This window comes from Mytilus californianus, unplaced genomic scaffold, assembly GCF_021869535.1.
Source record: "Mytilus californianus isolate M0D057914Y unplaced genomic scaffold, xbMytCali1.0.p SCAF_8, whole genome shotgun sequence".
NCBI lineage: Eukaryota > Metazoa > Mollusca > Bivalvia > Mytilida > Mytilidae > Mytilus > Mytilus californianus.
In genome coordinates this window covers 107,234,602-107,252,445 of record NW_026262734.1, presented here as the reverse complement: position 1 = coordinate 107,252,445, position 17,844 = coordinate 107,234,602, and the positions used below count along the sequence as shown (strand labels likewise).

Here is a 17,844-nt window from a genome sequence, read left to right as displayed (position 1 = left end):
TTAGAGTTTAACTTTTCACTTTTTGAAGCGACAGGAAATTCAAAATGGTCGTCAGTAAAGGCAAAGTTTGTAGCGTAAACAAATTCATCTTTTTTTTAGAGAATAATGGACACTGTGACTATATGCAATCAAGCTTAATTAAAGTTATTTACTTGCACCTCAAGACTTTCACATACTAGAAATTTATTTTATAATCAAGTCAAATGAGACCCAGTTGAATAGGGGAGCAATTCAAGCTCCTTGGAGCCTCTAATTATGTTTGGCATGTACAGAAATTATGAAGTCCTCCATTTCCATTGCAGGTTCTGAATAAGATGAATTTTTAGCTTTTCCCAATAAAGACTATGTTAAGTTGCGACTCATAGTGCTCAGACCAACGGACCTCTGTACCTTCATTTGTACACAATTGAATCTTAATGTACTACTGAGACTTGATGCAAATTATAACTGCATTGCTATTGTTGGTTTTAAATGAGATTCTTCAAGCGTCCTCCCCATTGAATCCTTATAAAAACTTTGTACCCCAAGTTCTTTTAACCACTGTTCCCCAGGACAACTATTCCTACAAACTTAGGGGGAGGGTTTGGATCCCGCTAACATGTTTAAACCCGCCACATTCTTTATGTATGTGTCTGTCCCAAGTCTTTAATTCAGTGGTTGTCGTTTGTTGATGTGTTACATATTTGTTTTTCGTTTATATTTGTACATAAAATATGCCGTTAGTTTTCTCGTTTGAATTGTATTACATTTGTCATTTCGGGGCCTTTTATAGCTGATTATGCGGAATGGACTGTGATCATTGTTGAAGGCCGTACGGTGACCTATAATTGTTAATTTCTGTGTCATTTGGTTTCTTGTGGAGAGTTGTCTCGTTGGCAATCATACCACATCTTCTTTTTTATATTTACTCCTCATTATAAAAGGATCATCCATTCTCTAAGATTAGTCCAATATGGCCTGATAGTTCTTATAGAGAAGATTTTCAAAGCTTTTTCCATTGGAGCCTATGTTAAACTTTGGACCCCTAATACTCGAGCCTAATGGATCCCCTGACCTTCGCCTATCACCTAAGGAAATTGTGTCTAGTACCCGAAGTGGTATGCGACCGATTACTATCGCTTGTTGTCCGTCGTCGTCTGCCGTAAGTGTATTTTTAAATCTCCTTCGAAACTACTGTGCAAAATTCTTTCAAAATTAGTTTGATTTTTTCGTATTGAATGTTTCCTTTACAAAAGGCGTGCGTCGATTTTTGACTCCTTAAAAGCACAGCCGCTGTTACTAACTTGAAAAATAGGATATAATGGGCACACATTAATTTTTTGATAATATCTCGAAAACCGTTACATTTATCCCAAATCTGTCGAGGGTTCATCATGACAAAATGGACCTATGCCGAAAATTTCAGAATGATCAGTTTGACCCATATCTGAGTTGTGTCCTCTAAAACATTTTTTTGGATAGCTACATGTATTGTCATCACTTGGCGTCCGTCGATTATGACCGGCAACCAACAATATGGAGACTGATACTTAGTAAAGACAATAGTAGTATAAATAGAAATAAAAGTAAACGGTAACTACAGACTATGACGGACGACAAGCAATTGCAAAAGCACACATAACCCTTCGAGTACTAAACACATCTTCTTGCTACATACATGCCAAATATAATAGAGGCTCCAAGGAGCCTGAATTGTTCACCATTTATATGGGTCCTATTCGACTTGATTATGAAATAAAGTTCTATCATGTGCAGACATATATAGTAAATAACTTTAATATCAATCAAGCTTGATTGAATTCAGAGTTTATCATTCTCAAAAAGAAAATGAATATGTTTACAATAGGGTTTTGATACAAACTTTGTCCTCACTGGCGGCCATATTTAACTTCGGATCATGTCAAACTCAACAGCTGTTTTAAAGTCATCGGATACTAGGTACACAATGTATATTTATACTAAGTTTAAACTCAGTCATTTTTGTGTTCTTGAGAAGAATATTTTGAACATTTTTAAAGTCCCTTGGCGGTCATGTGTTTTTACCAATTTGTAACAATTTGTAACAACACTTGAATAGGACCTTATAGTGCACACGTATATCAAGTTTGATTCAATTCTGATAAGTGGTTCTTAAAATAAAGATGAAAATGTTGTTTCCCATATTGTTTCAATGCTCACAAAGTAACAAGGCTAAGGTTGTTATAATGATAATAGCGATGTCGTTATTTCCACATGTTATGTCGAAATTACGACATAGCGATGTCGTAATAACGACATGTTATGTCGAAATTAAGACGTAGCGATGTCGTTATTACGACATGCTATGTCGTAATTACGACATAATTTTTTTTTGGAATGGCCCTTATCGGCTTCCGTAGTAAATAAACCTTGTTGAATAACAATTAAAAAAAAAAGCCAAAAAGTAAAAGAGTAACAATAAGATAATAGTATTTATTGTACAGGAGGTTTAATTGGTAACAATTTGTAATAATAAAACGCCTGTTTGTAGTTTTCATGTTTCTATTAAATCACCACTGAATTGTTAATTTAAGTAACTTTCAATCATATATAGTATGATAATAATACAGCATAATAAACAATAATACCAAACTCCAAGCTAAAATCAAAAAGGAGGAAGTCCCTAGTCAGGAGTCTGTTGTTCAGTGGTTGTCGTTTGTTGGTGTGGTTCATAAGTGTTTCTCGTTTCTCGTTTTTTATATAGATTAGAGCTTGCTGTTCGGTGTGAGCCAAGGCTCCGTGTTGAAGGCCGTACTTTGACCTATAATTGTTAAGTTTTTATTCATTGTGACTTGGATGGAGAGTTGTCTCATTGGTACTCATACCAAATCTTCTTGTTTATATATGTCAACCAACTGAACGAAAGGAAAACTTCTTTCCTTTTCCCGATAGTATCACTGTTTTTTTCATGCTACTTACCAGGTAGCTTATTTTGTAAGAAGAAGAAGAGAAGAGGAAGAAGAAGAAGAAGAATATATCCGTCATGGAATTTTAAAACAAGTGTATTCCAATCATAAGGAAAGAGTAACCGGATAAATTCATAGATAATCTACAAGAAAGATTCAGACTCTTTCTAATAAAATATTCGTAAGGTATAATTGAGGTGGATGTCGAAAGTATACAATAATGTTATAAATTATAAGCTTTTAAAACTTTTAACAGGCCCCTCCCCAAAACAAAAGAGAAAAAAAAGAAAAAGAAAAGAAAATAAAGGAAAAAAAAAGAAAAACTCTCACATACACATCTATCAATTACCTTTCTTTTTTTCAGAAAAGTCATTATCATTTCCAGAAGATAAAATGCGTACGTTCCTATAAAAAATATAAAAAAGTAATTCATTTTATGAAAATCAAATTAAATTCAAATACAATATTAACGTTGTTATATTTTAATAAGCTTAAGGTCAAGATACGGTATAAAGGTAATTTCAGTGATTCGAGCGTCACTGATGAGTCTTTTGTAGACGAAACGCGCGTCAGGCGCAAATACAAAATTTCAATCCTGGTATCTATGATGAGTTTATTCACAGATTGTTTTCAAGTATAGCATACAGCTGTGGTATGTTAAACTTGAACTGAAAATCGAAAAAAAATAATGTTTCAATCTCTTATCTCCTGAAATATTACTGAATAAATTCTTTTGAAACAGTTGAAGAGTTACATAGAAATTGCATAAAAAAATTATAATGATAAACGTTCTTGCATGTACATTTGTCTTAAATACATCAAATCTCGAATTTTAAGTGCTTATCTTTTTCTTAAAATTGATTGTTGTTGGTACAGAAATGTCCGTTTGATTGTTTTTATATGGTGATCACTGAGTCCTTGTTCATAGTTATAATAATACTATAGGATACTACTTTATTTTATGTAAAGCTTACTTAATAACACCTACCCAGTAATACAACCATTGTATACCAGATGTAATTTTCAACATGGATCCCTGCTTCGTGATCGTCATGGCCGTGTTCTGTACTGTTATCCTCGTGTTCATGCTCGTGATCAGAATGCCCATGGACACCTAAAGCCTATATAAAACAAAAGAATGAAAAATTTAAAAAAAAAAGAAAAAAAAAAGGGAACTCTTAAAGCCTATAACATAAACAGAAAAAAGAACAAAATATACTTGTTTATATTCTCTCGATACATAAATATCGAAAAATTTTCAAACCATTGGTTCATGGAATTCAGGGAGTGATTCTATTTTATTATCTATCAACATGATGAGTTAAGTTTAACTACGCTCCATGATTTATTTGGTGTCTACTTATTTTCTACTGAAGTTGAAGGTGTATGTTTACCAAAGAATTTAATGGGCCCCAACATTTCATGGAAAATTACAACAATGTATTACATTTACACTTTTTTGAGAGACAAATAAAATGAATAAATCAAACTAAAATAAAATCAAAGTTTTTTGATATATTGTTATCTTGTAATGATATTATAACATACTATATACATTATTTGTTAGATTCTTAACGCAGCATTATATCACGTGAATGAATAAAAATAAACACTTAAATATATAGGTTTTGGAATGTTTCAATTGTAAGATATTGTGCCACAACGATTTTGTCGTTTTAATACAGTACTATTCTGAATATATTACAAAATGTTACAAAAAACATACTCTTTTTTCATATTTCTTATTTTAATCTGTCCAATTCAGATGACCTTGCCAAGATGAAATATTGAACTCACCTCAGGAATAAGATGAACCACTGCCCCTGTAAACAATGTCCCAACAGCTAAACCCATAAAAACAGACAAAAACACGTGGTATGCATTTGAGAACCGTTTAGCACATGGCAAAACGGCAGCTCCACAAATAGAACATACGCAACATATTGCATTAGCTAAGATACCATAACCATAGACTGAAAGAAATACATTAAAGTATTAACAATGTATTGAAAATATATATTGAGATTCAGTTAAAATAACCAAAATGAAGTACAAAGATGATTTTAAGCAAGGAAATATTGTCTGCAGTGCTTTTATTATGTTTAAACGACCCCCATCCAGTTGCTGAACACATGCTATTTTTGTAGAAAAGTAATTTCTAGTTGGTTCGATTTCCATTGCTGGCAATCTAAACGGATTTATGAGATTTGAACATCGGTAATCAACTGTCGCTATTAATTTGTCAAAAAACAGAGGAGACACCAAGGGGGCAATAGAAAACCACAACTCCGATAAAATTAGGCAACACATGGCCAAACGAAAAACGACGCAAAGACAAACAACAATAACAAAACATAGCACAGACAAATAAAGATTGAGGAACACGAACCCTGCAAAAGTCCTGGGATGAATTCAGGTACTCCGGAAGAGTAACATATGTGTCACATACTATAACGAATATGTTTCATTTGTCGTATTTGCAATCCAGTCCTTCATTTCCGGTTTATGTAGACAAATACGTGTTTATTGGATTCTGTTTTTTGTCTTTTCCTTTTGGTCGTGGTGTTGTCCTTCTTTTTTTCGATTTATTATGATGTGTTATCTCCCATTGGTATCTTCATGTAATCTTCTTCATAAATAAATCAATGAGTTTTAAAGAATAACGGCAACTTATTATATGAGCTTGAAAACCACATTCTTTGAATAGTCATTTAGAATATTTTTTTGAAATGAATATAACTGCAACAAAACAACAATTGCTATCAAGGTACCAAGTAAAGCTGTAACATTTATTCAAGCGATAGCGGTCTACAAATAATTTTAAATTGACATGGAAATTGAGAGTGAGATCATGACGTTTGTTTTAGCATTTCTTTTTTTCAAAACCATTCAAAACCTACTTTTTCTTAAAATTCAAAATTCTAAAACAAATTTGAAAATTTTATATGGCACAATTTGAAAACAAATAGAACATACATGGCAACCGAATAATGATAACAAATAATGGCCTTCAAAAATACAGAGCAAATGTAAGTTTGTGCAACATGATCAAACTAAACAATGGACAGCCTCGTTCGATCCGGAAGAGTGGAGATAAAAGCCTTTATCATAAATCACTACTATGAGAATACACCAGTTGTTATTTTGCATTTTGTAGTATTTAATATATCTACTGCACATGATTACAGGTTATTTAAACTTACTTTCAGCTGTAGTAGGCATTTTACTAGTATATTATCACTGAAACCAATAAAAACATACCATTCATTTTATTTTATGGTACAATCACAATACAATAATAATAATAATGATAAAATAATAATAATAATAATAATAATAATAATAATAATAATAGTAATAACTAGTATTATTATAAAATATGTGATTCAATTACATTCATAGTTTATCATAAGTAAAGTTTGATATAACATATTCAATTATCGAACAATGGTATATTAAAAGAAACTTGGGCGTAAAATATTATATTCACCAATTGACAAGTTTCTATTCAATAGGACAAAAAAGTCATACTCATCACAATTCGCATCTTGTTTACTATATATACGGAAGCCCATTTAGGACCTCCCGAAAATATAATTCGAATTCGATATCACGAATTTAAATTGTTATCACAAATTCTAGAATTCGTTATTACAGATTAAATTCGTTATCATGAATTTATGGAATTAGTTATAACAGTTTTTGTTATTCGTAATAACGGATTGTATTCGTTATCACCATTTTTTGTAATTCGTGATAACGGATTAAAAACGTGATTACGAACTTTATAATTCGTTATTACAGATTAAAATCGTTCTCACGAATTTGTGTAATTTGTTATCACAGTTTTTTTTTTGAAATTCGTGATTACTGATTAAATTCGTTATCACAGATTATTGTTATTTGTGATAACGGACCAAGTTCGTTATAACTGATTACAAATTCTACGGATTCGTGATAACGAATTCAATCCGTTATAACGATTTATACAATTCGTTATCACGATTTATACAACTCGTTATCACGATTTATAAAATTCGTTATTACGGTTTTAATCCGTTATCTCGAATTACAAAAAATTGTGACAACGAATTTAATTCGTTATTACGAATTACAAAAACTGTTATAACTAATTCCGGAAATTCGTTATCACGAATTTAATCAGTTAAAACGAATTCTTCAATTCGTGATATCGATTTAAATTCGTGATTTCGAATTCAAATATATATTTTTGGGAGGTCCTAAATGGGCTTCCGTATATATACCCCAAATACCTAAATATATATTTAGTTTTGATAAAAAAATAATCTTGGGTAATTGTTCTCTATAACTGATGTCATTCGTTTTCGTGAAAAGAAAAAATATCCACAAGCTGAGAACGAAAACGTTTTTTGAAATTTTTACAACAGTTTTTAAAGTTGCGTAATCGTTCATCATGAAGACAGGGAAAGGTACAATACGAACTTTATATTCTCGTTCTTGAGTACATACATATTTATACAAAACACTTCCCAAGATCCTTGGACATTAATATAAACAAACAGTGACGAGGATCCAACTTTGCGTACATAAACCTGTTAGGTTTAGTTTTGTAATGCATAATCTTCACCCGTTTTATCTCTATCAATGACAAGAAAGGAAACAGAAAAGAATTTATTATCAAAATCAATTCAGCAGAAAATACGTTTATTGAACGCTTAGGTCACAATTTTGAAGCGATGCAATCCTGAGAAATGTTTATTAGTAAATGTAATTTATTCTGATGATAAGTCTTGTAAATTAAAGTGTCAAAATTATCATTCAGATATCTTGTCGGCGATAAAGTTAGTACTGGTCTAACATTTCGCTAGTAGTCAATCCACTACAGTAGCGCATATTGAAAAGTAAAATCACAAAAATACTGAACTCCGAGGAAAATTCAAAAAGGAAAGTCCCTAATCAAATGGCAAAATCAAAAGCTCAAACACACCAAACGAATGGATAACAACTGTCATATTCCTGACTTGGTACAGGCATTTTCTTATGTAGAAAATGGTGGATTAAACTTGGTTTTAAAGCTAGCTAAACCTCTCACTTGTATGACAGTCGCATCAAATTCCATTATATTGCCAACGATGTGTGAACAAACAGACAGACACAATAGGTAAAAATGTCACAAATAGAGGTACAACAGCAACACGAACTTTTCAGTCAATTAAGCGTTAGTATTTATTTGTGTACAGCTACGTACTCTTTCTATAATAGACACTGAAATAGTTCTTAACTGCTGATATGTAAAAAAAACAACCAAAAACAAGCTGAAATAGATATAAGAAGATGTGGTATGAGTGCCAATGAGACAACTCTCCATCCAAGTCAAAATTTATAAAAGTAAACCATTATAGGTCAAAGTACGGTCGTCAACACGAAGCCTTGGCTCACACAGCAAGCTATGAAAGCCTACATATGACAAATCAATTAAAGCTTTAATCATATCAAATGGATATGTTAGTGCAATATCTATCAACTAGTGGTTTTATTATAAAAAGTGCCGTTTATGTCCTTTTTTTGTGTTTCATACCAGACTTACTCTCTCGTCTTGAATGCATGTTGTAGTAAATCGCGACTGTCTATGTGCGTGAATGCAAGAATTCGAACACTGACTTGGGTTCAGACTGTTTGGTAGTGGGTGATATTACTTATGCTGCAGCGGTTGAAGTTAAAGGTAAATAATTAATACAAGAGAGGCAAAAGATTCAAAGGAACATTCAAACTCATTAGTCAAAACAAACTGAGAATGCCACGGCAAAAAAACGAAAAACGATGAATGATTATAAGTAATTAAACAACTGAAGGTAAAATATGTATTGAAAAATGATAAAGGTCATTATTTTGGCACATAAAATTACAGTAATTGATTAATGTTTCAATCCTTTCTTTGTTCATGTCATGGCTATCTTTACTTAATGTTATTGGTAATTGAATAGAATATGATAAAGATTGATGTTGAAAGTGAGTGCAGATATGTCATTTAGGGGTGTCAATGTATTACATGTAATGAAGTAATTAATCTGAAATGACCATTTTACGCATAGAGTTTGATAAATATTAAACGATCAACATACTTAGCGGAAAAAAGGTCAAAGGTCAAGGTCATATTCTAAGTTTTGCCCTTTGATAGTGTGTGCATCTCCTCTCAAACTATGAAAGCTAGATACAAAAAATTGATGCAAAATGTTTGGGTTGTTGAGAAGAAGAAGTGGTATATTTGGTCCAAAGCTATCTGATGATGTTTTATAGGAGTTATGGCCCCTAAAATGTTAAAATTTAAGGTAAATCAAATATAACTTCATTCTGGTACATGATAAAGCCACATTGTCTTTTCCAAAGGGTTGAATGACATATGACCTTAAAAAATATCTACCGGAAGTGACCTTGTGCAAACCAGAAGTAGCTATTTTTTTCTGTAATTCACGGAAAAAATACTTACAAACTATGTATTTTAAAAATCAACATACAATTACCTTTAATGACACCTAATTTCGCCTTTTGAAAACCGGAAGTAGCTACATGTAATTATCTCCCTTATTTGAAAGAAAAATATATAAAAGCCATATATTTTCGGAATCAGTGGAAAGTAAGCTATCATATGAGACCAGAAATGACATTTTCGTAACCGGAAGTAGCAAATTATCTCCCAAGTTTTAGTCAAAAGTATATAGAATCTATATATTTTTTTAAATTAGTATGAAGAAACCTATTATTGGATGCCAATAGTAACTTTGGATTAACCGGAAGTAGCTTCTTATCAATTATTTAGAAATGTAATGTAGAAAGACCATCAATTGTTATCTGAACAATTAACTTTTAATCATAATTGAATTACAATGAATAACAAATATCATTTTGGTTGATAGATATGACAAAAAATATACAAAGAAGAAAACAAAAGAATTACTTGTGTCCCCATATCTTACAAACCGCCCTAAGGTTTTTTTTTTTGCATAACAGACAGCGTTCCAGTTTATACGTTATTGGTACATTTTAGTTGGTTACTATGTTGCTATTTTTAATACAAGTGAAAATCTATAAACTATTTTAGACATTATTTATGTTTGAATATATACACAAATGCGTAGAAATAACGTTAAAAGTACAAAGGATGTTAGTTTTATACTCTGTCAACAATATATTCTTATTGACAAAAAACCGAGGTCGTGTCGTTTTGCACAACATTTAATATAAACACGAACTTAAATACCTGACCGAAATAATTAATATCCTCGTTAAACTGTAAATTATATCATATCTAATTGATTAAATGTGGTGTTTACAGTATTAATATGGCCATCCATACGTCTAATGAATATATGACATTTTAACTAACTTTTATATGTCACTATGGAATAAGGAATTTTGAAACGGGAAATAAAATTGAGAATGGAAATGGGGAATATCTCAAAGAGACAACAACCCGACCAAAGAGCAGACAACAGACGAAGGCCACCAATGGGTCTTCAACGCAGCGAGAAAATCCCGCACCCGGAGATGGTCCTCAGCTGGCCCCTAAATAAAATTGTGTATTAGTTCAGTGAAAATGGACGTCATACTAAACTCCAAAAGATATAAATGAACTAAAATTAAAAAACATACAAGACTAACAAAGGCCAGACGCTCCTGACTTGGGGCAGGCGCAAACATTCGGCGGGGTTAAACCTGTTTTGTGAGATCTCAATCCTCCCCCTATACCTCTAGCCAATGTAGAATAAAGAAACACATAGTAACACGAACAGTAAAACTCAGTTTAAAAGAACTCCGAGTCCGATGTCAGAATAGGTAACAAAAGAAACTAAGCAAAATGAGAATGATACATAAATGAACAAAGGACTACTAAGTATGTTAGCATAACAAGAGATTCATCAGGTCTTACTCCAATTTAAGTTAAATAAATGTTATTCCTATGTTTTCACTCAAAATGTTCGTCTGTTCACATGAACTATCATTGAAGTGTTCATTTTATGTACATTTACTGGTTATACAATTTTGAATTTTTCGAAACACGAAGTTTTTTCCACACCATAGATCGTCTTGACCGTATATGGAACAACTTTTTGGAACTATTTGCAGTGCATTTTAACTTCGTATTTTATTTATCCATGCAACTGATTTGATTGGAGCGCCAAAGATGAGTCTTTTGCGGACTAAAATGGAATCTGGCGACCCAAGTTATAAGACTGGTGGCACTTTTGATGAGTTTTTATATCTAACATAATGAGATATTAACAGACAATGGTGGATTAAACCTGGTTTTATAGCTAACTAAACCTCTCACTTGCATGACAGTCGCATAAAATTTCATTATATTGATTAATAAAGGATAAATCAAGGTATAAACAGTCAAACATAGGTGTGATGACAAACAGAATAGCACGAACTATAATGAAGAGAGAACAAGTGTATCCATAGGGTAAGACACTCTGGCCACAGGGGTTTGTTACTATTGGTCGGGTTTACTATCCCTGGGAACTCCTAAAAGATTTTTCATACATAAATATCATAACCTAGAGAAAATTGTATACAGATAATTGTCAAGCAAAGAAGTTTGTATCCAAGAGTGAACGTGTATAAGTCTCCGTATTGCTTTGAATGATGAAAAGAGACACATTCTACAATATACTTGACCACCTCATGAATGTATGTTAATCCTTAATAGAGCCTTCTTACATTTTGACAAAAGGGAGCATGTATTTCATTCCCACGATAATACCGAGTCTTTTTTTAATCCGGTTAAACGGTATTTTTTATGAATCAATGAATCTTTAAAAATTTAAGCATATCGCACATAAACTATGCATCTAATTTTTGAAAATAAAGAAATATAATTTAAAGTACACTTACGTTCGATACGTTGCTTATGTTAACCACGACACACATTTCCGCGGGAATTGTTCAAGCATGCTTTTTTCATGCTTACACCATTAACATTTTTAATTAATGATATTCTGTAATAGTTATCCCATGAGGACGCGGTGTGTCAGTGTAAGATCACCCCGATGGCCGGATATTTTACATACCAGCTGTTTTAGATTAGACGAAAAACCATTTACAATACATAAAATCTAGTTTAGAACGCCACACAACCATTATAATATACTTTATATATTACTATATAGTATATACCCTTTATGTCCCCCGAACACGATGTTTAAATATGAAACCATGACAACTCGCCCCACTGGCCTACACTAAATCACCACTTTCTCAAAAATCGCCCCACTCTTGTTTAACAACTCACCCCACTTATGGAGTTGGGATGTAATGAAGTTTGAAATTCTAAATCAAACTAGATAATTCAAAATTGTTTAAGTTATAAAGATAGAATGTCTTTTACGAATTAACGTATTTAATTCAAGAAAAGCGTAGCGTTGAGTGGATTAACTATGTTTATGAGTAAGGCGTGGCTATATATGATTTGTAACATTAATGGGCTATGACACACGACAAAGGTTAAATGCTGACCAATAAAACTTTACTGTACTTTTCCATATATAAAAAGTAGTGTGATTACCGTCTCCTCGGAGACGGTCTTAAGAGTTGAACGATGCACAGTCTGCGGGCTGAATGCTTCTTACTATCTGATTGGAAGATAATTACTGACTCTATAATAGTGAAGTTCGTTGATTGGTTGGGACAATCATAACCTATTAAGTTTCTGATAATCCCGTAGAGTGTCGGATTTAAACTCCTTATTTTATCAATTAGATTTTGCCTGGTTACCAATCATGCATAGCGGTACACAGGTAACACTTATCTATAAATAGCCGAAACTCCTAAAATTTTGTAAACACACACGTGGTTATTTCACATTCAATCCAGTCGCTCACTGCCAAGTTACAGCGCATGCTTTTTTCTTAGGTTATAGATATTAATTCTTAGTAAAATAATCAAAAGGCAGAAAAAACATTGAAAACGGAGATATCCAAATCATTTATTTTCGATTAAAATTATTTAAATAGTCAAATATGTTAATACTGTTGCAAGGTGAAAGAGTCTTAGATTGTATGTACTCTAAAAGATCTTTGGATTTTTTTAGTATCCACATCTGATTAACGCCACCTCTAGAATAGGTAGTTTCACAGTAACTTTGTAAAGTGTGAAAGTTATTGTTCAGATATCTTGTCAGCGATAAATCTAGTACTGTTCTAACATTTCGCTTGTAGTCAATCCATTACTGTATATTGACTTTTCAGTCAATTAAGCGCTAGTATTTATTTTTGTTCAGCTACGTACTCTTTCTATAAAAGACACTGATATAGTTCTGAATTGCTGATATGTAAAAAAAAAACCAACCAAAACGAACTGTAAGTCTAAATATGACTAATCAATTAAAGTTTAAATCAAATGGCTTTGTTTGTTCAATATCCATTTACTAGTGGTTTCTTCTGAAAAAAGTGCCGTTTGTGTCTTTTATTCTAAAAAAAAGTGCCGTTTGTGTCTTTTATTCTAAAAAAAAGTGCCGTTTGTGTGTTTTATTCTGAAAAGGTGCCGTTTGTGTGTTTAATTAATACAAGAGAGGCAAAAGACACAAAAGGGATATTCAAACTCATTAGTCAAAACAAACTGACAATGTCACGGCACAAAAAAACAACAAAAAAACACAGGTTTGTGCAGAAATGTCATTTTTTGGTGTCAATGTTTTAGAAATAATTCTTTCATGCCATGCTCTATGCTCATTTTAACATGGGTAGGCATTAAATTTGTTAATATCTTTATACCGAGCGTTAGCGAGGTGTTAAATGTTGACAAATATAATGCCTACCCATGTATAAATTAGCATAGAGCATGGCATGATAGAATTATTTCGATTCTAATAGAAAAATTTAGAACTTGTGTACTTCGAAGCGGACCTATAATACGCGATCAAAAGGCATCCATTTTGATTTGATGAAGCCAAAACGTTAAAGAAAATCAACCGTTTCACGATAAAGGAATAAACAGATACGTGTAAACTTACTTTAATAATGATTTTATTTAATTTCCTAGCGAGAAATGTACATTTTGATTTCCGGCGTTGTTCAAAACACAGCTGACGTTGCAATTTCAATTGTGACGTCAATCACGTGCAGCCCATGTTTTATTGAAATTAGATCATGGATTTGTTTCCAAATCGAACGAAGAACGTCATATTAGAATACAACGTAACGATGTCTTAATTGACGTTATTAATCTGAAATGACAATTTTACGCATAGAGATTGATAAATATTAAATGAACTACATCCTCAGCAGAAAGTATATTTTACTTAAATCAGCATATTTGATTAACAGTTCTTGTAGTAAAATATCTTTTTTTCTAATAACGCTACAGTATTGATCATATCTAAATTTCAATAGAAATGTTCTGAATGAGGCTTTTATTTTATATGAGCAGTGATCAAGCCAATATGTGCGACACAATTTGAAAAAAATACTAGTATTGAATCCAACCGACATATGGTTTGTGAAAGATCTTTTATTAAGGTGTCATTATAATTGAATTACAATGAATAACAAATATCATTTTGGTTGATAGATAAGAAAAAAAAATATACAAAGAAAAAAAAGGGATTAGTTTTTGTCCCAATATCTTACAAAGCGTCCTATTTTTTTAAATAACAAACAGCGTACCGGTTTATAGTTTGAATACCACTTTAATCGATGTTGCTATTTTTAATACAAGTAAAATTTTATAAACTAATTTAGACATTTAATATATATATGTTTAAATATATACACTAATGCGTAGAAATAACGGAAAAGTACAAAAACGTTAGATGTTTACCCTGTCAACAATATATTCTTATTGACAAGAAAAACCGAGGGCGTGTCGTTCTACACAACATTTAATATAAACACGAACTTAAATACCTGACCGAAATAATTAACATCCTGGTTAGACTGTAAATGACATCATAAGATGTGGTACATGTTAGAGTGCAAATGAGACAACTCATATATAATTGATTAAATTTGGTGTGTACTTTATTATATTACTATGGCCCTCCATACGTCTAATGAATATATGACGTTTTTACTCTACCAGATTCTTAATTTTGAAATCTAACTTCATTACCATTTTTCTTGCTTTGACACTAACTTGTATATGTCACAATGGAATATGGAATTTTGAAACGGGAAAGTACGCTCGCATAACAAGAGATTCATCAGGTCTTACTCCGATTTAAGTCAAATAAATGTTATTCCTGTGTTTTCACTCAAAATGTTCGTCTGTTGACATGAACTATCATTGATGCGTTCATTTGCTGTAAATTTAATGGTTAGAAAATGTTAAATTATTCGAAACACTTAGGTTTTTCCTACCAAGGCACAGATCGCCTTGACCGTATGTGAAACATCTTTTTGGAACTATTTGCAGTGCTTTTCAACCGGTGCATTACATTTGCGCTCATTACGTTTGCGCGCAGCTTTTGATTACATTTGCGCGCATTGTTTTACAGGTAAACTCAGGCAAATACAGGTAGATTATACTTATTTATTTAACTATTATTTTCGAGAAGAATAAGTTCGTTTTATTGTGCACAAATGAAATGATGAAATTAAAAAAAAAAGGCAGGACAGGAGTCTCGCCTGCGATTGTGCTATCAGTGTAAAGTGTAATGTTGAATTAAAAGTGAGTCCATTTATCAGAATAAAGAATTTAAAAAAAATTTCAAACTATTTCTTTAGATGTTTTTTCCTGGTCTTGAAGATTAGCTTATGTCCAAGTTTCATAACAATCCATGAAGGTTTAAAAATGTCAAAAAAAATTTAATACCAGACTGTCTGTAAATGTTAACTGTAAAAAAAACTAAGTCCATCTATCAGAAAAAAACTGAAATAAAAAAAAAAATTTCAAAAGTTTGCTACAAACACAGATGATTAAGATATTATCCCTCCGTTTCCAGTGTTAATTAATACATTCCCCCCAAAAAGATTTTGGTAAATCTAAAAAATTGTATAAGCTTTTTATAAGTTATGTAATCCACTACAATTTATATACAAGGCTATTCTGAATGAATTAAACTACAAAGCGAAAACATCTTCCACTTTCTTCAGCTAAATACGGCTAGTTTTTTTTAGAAAAGCTATTACTTGTAATATATCTGATTTCATGCAGCAGATGTCATTTGGATTTGTATTCCAGATACAGGTACACTTATATGAATTGTTACCGTGGGATTCAGACTAGATATGTTATTGAATAGTTTTTTTTTCTCCCAGAAAATTCTTGAGAGGGGTGTCATGAGTCGCAAAATTTTATTCGATGTTTATCTGCCTTCAAACCCGAAAAGGACGCGTAGTTACAAAGGAGCTTTAACGTTGCGATAAGAAGGAAAAGTTGTCTAATACCAATTATGAAGATATGTAATACTATCCTTCTCTGGAAAAATATCGATTCAATGATTGAAATGGTTGTTGATTGCGTGTAAGGTCCTGGGATAAATATTTGATGGAGACAGACCTTTATAAAATGGAGAAAATTATTAAACATCTATTGACATATTTTTCAGAATATTATTAATTTCGACACAATAAAAGAGGTATCCAACCAAAAATAACAGTGGGAAAATTTATAGTTTCCTATTACATTTTGTTTTATTCTTTCATTATTTACTTCTCGAAAGATCGAGGCGGAGCCAGACTGTGCATTAACAACTCCTGAGATGGAAGTTAGAGCACTGGTTTAAGCTCCTCCCATTCTCTGCTATTCTAAAGAGAAGCGGTCAACGGCGGAATTGTGCAATAACTAAAAAATCATTTAGTTAACGCACTCGTCTAAAAATAACAAAAGTTAACTCACTTAAAGATCAAAGGAAAAATTACCATTCATGTTACAATTAATAAATAGGTATGTCATCATCAAATTATCAGCGTGGATTATCAAGATTTAGAAGACAAAGATGCTTCAATAAACGGGAAAAAATCCCCCTGAAAGTCAACTGGTCGTTGCCTTATTGTTCTCCAAATGATTTTATTATCTATTTCAACTAGCAACAAATTATACTGAAAAAAAAACGGAAAATATAGGAGGTAAGAACTATGTCTGCCAATTGGGTGTGCCCAACTCCTAAATTCGCCCTTCATTTGAATATTTGAATGTATATAAAAAAGCACATTAACTAACTTGCACCATATGTATAATGATACTGAAGATTAAACAGTTAATATTCATGGAAGAAAAAGAAATAACGATTCCACGGGTTAGCTTAAAGACTTGTATCTAACTCGGGTATTCTCACTACAAGACTTTACGAGGTAATACCCAGGAATCTCAACAAAAGTTATTAAACGAGCCCCATCTTATATTTTTGGTGATTTTTTTAACAATATTTGGAGGTTTCAAATTTTAGGTCTTTAGGAAGTATTATTATATTTATGTTTTTTTTGTTTTTTTTTTTGGGGGGGGGGGGGGGGGTAGGCATCCAATAAATTTGCCTTGGTATACTCTTTCTTGGGATAAATAATGCAGTGCATGACGTAAAAAAAGAAAAAAAGAATTGGGGATGGGTAATTGAACTGAATCTTATTTTAGGGGTACTTCTTATGGCGAACCAACCAATGTTAAGCAAATGTTTTTGATTTATCGTCTACGTCACGAACATTCATGACATGTGTCTTTGTCTGACATGCAATGGTCCTCGATAAGCAAACATTTAGGCGAAACGGCATCTAAATCCCATGTCAGCCTTGATTGAGATTACATAAATATGTCATATTCAAAAAAGAATTCAAAAGTTAAAATAATCATGATAATGGATCCTTCAAACGGGTCTTGCGGATGATTCGTCAAGCGTACGTATCTTTCGTCAAAATGTAAAAACAAATCTAGTTGGAGAAACTGTAGATAAACTATTGAAAACGCCAATCCTACACGGAACCAATTCAAAAGAAGAACTGTAACT

General features: G+C 32.0%; 1 protein-coding gene across 3 annotated transcripts in view; it reads right to left on the bottom strand.

Annotated features, from left to right (window-relative positions):
• Window positions 1–17,844, bottom strand: part of LOC127711749 (zinc transporter ZIP12-like) — a 58,332-nt gene that overhangs the window by 9,409 nt on the left and 31,079 nt on the right. For 2 of the 3 annotated variants that reach the window (XM_052217862.1, XM_052217863.1), the window contains exons 2-5: window positions 6,128–6,164; window positions 4,722–4,897; window positions 3,913–4,045; window positions 3,274–3,329 (exon numbers count right to left, since the gene is read on the bottom strand). In XM_052217862.1, the coding sequence (XP_052073822.1) occupies window positions 3,274–3,329; window positions 3,913–4,045; window positions 4,722–4,897; window positions 6,128–6,146 (384 nt within the window). In that variant the 5' untranslated portion in view covers window positions 6,147–6,164. Of the gene's footprint in view, window positions 1–3,273; window positions 3,330–3,912; window positions 4,046–4,721; window positions 4,898–6,127; window positions 6,165–11,801; window positions 11,878–17,844 lie in introns of those variants that run through there. The other variant, XM_052217864.1, reaches the window with a different exon arrangement.